This window comes from Exophiala aquamarina (genome assembly GCF_000709125.1).
Source record: "Exophiala aquamarina CBS 119918 chromosome Unknown aczIA-supercont1.77, whole genome shotgun sequence".
Lineage (NCBI taxonomy): Eukaryota > Fungi > Ascomycota > Eurotiomycetes > Chaetothyriales > Herpotrichiellaceae > Exophiala > Exophiala aquamarina.
Genome location: NW_013550511.1, coordinates 7,548 through 9,730, shown reverse-complemented (window position 1 = coordinate 9,730; position 2,183 = coordinate 7,548). Strand labels below are relative to the sequence as shown.

At 48.8% G+C, this 2,183-nt stretch overlaps 1 protein-coding gene across 1 annotated transcript; it reads left to right on the top strand.

The window, feature by feature from the left end:
- Positions 1-799: 799 nt before the first annotated feature.
- Positions 800-1,804, top strand: A1O9_13132 (uncharacterized protein; the record flags this gene model as incomplete). The annotated part of the gene is made up of 1 exon (XM_013397955.1): positions 800-1,804. A coding segment is annotated over one exon (1,005 nt), but the record flags the coding sequence as incomplete, so codon positions are not given.
- Between the last annotated feature and the right edge of the window lie 379 nt (positions 1,805-2,183).

Below are 2,183 nucleotides of genomic sequence, written 5' to 3'. Positions count from 1 at the left end.
CCGTCTGCGACGATGAAAAAAGGACGCTGGGGCTCAGATCAAGCCAAGACCTCGTCTTCGACCCTGACGAGCCCTCCTCCCACTCCGCCTCCGACCCAAGAGAGACCGACACCGCCGCTGCCAGAAGTCCTTCCTACTGCCAATTACTGCCAAGCCGTCAACACACTCGACGTACGAGAACGCCTCAGCCAATATAGTCACGTGATGCATAATCAGACAGTGCGCCGACCCCAACGGTGTTGCCGCCAAGAGGCCTATAATCCGCTGGAGTACTCCATGCTCCGCCCTAGTAACGAGTGAGTGCCACTGTGGCATTTTATACAAGGGCACTTTGTGATGCAAACAGGCTCACCTGGCTCGGATCGATGGCAAAAGGGCTAGTATAGATCACTATACCGCGGAATTTATATAGAAAAGAGAACAGCCAGCATGAAGTGGAAAAATTCAGAGAAATTTTGCATCTTTGAGGTATCCAGAGGTATGCCGGCAATGCCAAGTGCCCAAACCTAGTCAAGTAAACACCGATGTCCGCTAATGTGGTCATCACGTGTCCTTGTGACCTGAATCTACCAGCGCAGCCGTCTGACTGGGCTGCTTTGAACTCCCATATGCAAGTTCGACATCTTCAAGCGTTCTTATACGTGAAATTGAAGTCGCCATCACCCTTTGGCTTGGTCCATGACTGGCATCTCCATTTTTCTCTCATCCTCTCGCCGTGCGGCTGTCTGCTCTGTTGTGCCGAGCACGAATCTCCACGAGATTCACCAGGTCTGCTTTTCTGATACAAACATTTGACAGCATGAAGGGATGTCGGCAATGCTTCACGGAAGGGAAGGAATGCTCCTACGATGTCTGGGATCGATGTGTCGCCTGCAGCGAGGGTGGTTATATGTGTTGGCCGCCAATTAACCTAGATGAACTCATGGTCAAGACGAGGGAGTTGAGAACTCTGCAATCTGACGCCGACCATCTCCGAACGATCCTCACCGGTAAAGCGATAAAATTGAAGAGCACGCAAGAAGTGTTTCTGCAACGCAGAGATTCCTTGGGCCCAGCGAGCAATGAAGCAGACAGACTTTTGGTCTCACAGCTACAACAGCAGGGGAGATCTCAGAGGAAAGATATCGAGGACGACAGGAGAAAATACGAAACCATGCGTAAATCGATACAGGAAAAACTTGAAGAGAAAGAGGACATAGCACACAAATTGGCAGATCTGGTATTGGATAGATTTGCTCAGGATTGTGAACGTTGCGGAGAGTTGCAACAAGTCTGCAACTTTCCAGAAAATTCGCATCTATGCACCACATGCACGACTGATGTCGTCAGATGCACAGGCGATGCAGACTGGGACGACCTCGACTTGATGTGGAATGCCGCTGATCCGCTCGACCAGCAGGTGGATGACTTTCTGCTGAAAAACCTGCCTGATCCGGCAATATTTCAGAAGTTGAAGGATAACGAAGCTAGTACAGGAGCAACGCTAAAGCAATATTTTGATAGAAGTGGTCTCTCGGCGCAAGAGCGAGAGGAATCGTCACGTCTCGGCAATCAACGTCAGCAGATTCGTGATTCACTGGAACAGATCAGGGCTGCCAGTTTTTGCGACAACGTTACCTACCAAGAGCTGTTATCGCTGAGAGTAGTGCTCACTATTGCTGGAAACGCTGCAATGAGGTGGTGGAGCGACTATGATGTTGAGCTGGAAGAACGGACCGGTTATCCGACACAAAGACGTCTTCCAAGTGTAGGAGATATGACGGATAAACAATACAGCGATGCTGTGGCATGGGTGCGCGCGCATCCCCTCTATAAATACGATGGTTCTTTGTTATCAAGTGGATAAGTGAAGATGGCGTTGCGATAAAGATCGACAAAGTCTCGAGCCTTGTCGAGGCCACGAAGTTTTGACTGATAATCTCTATCCTGCAGCAGAACAAGCCAATAAACCTGTATTTAGGGACCTTGGAACGCAAAGCACAATGCTACTTATCAACTTACATCAAGGCGACACGATCTGGAGTTAGGGTCAATTTAGCGCGCGTTACACGACGTACTTCCTTTCATCTCACAGAACGTGATTCGATAAGCAACCATCATTTTGTACTAATAAAATGTACCTTTCTGAATGTTATGTGTGAATGGAGCCAAGCTCTTTGAATAGTTATTTGTTGTGACCGTTG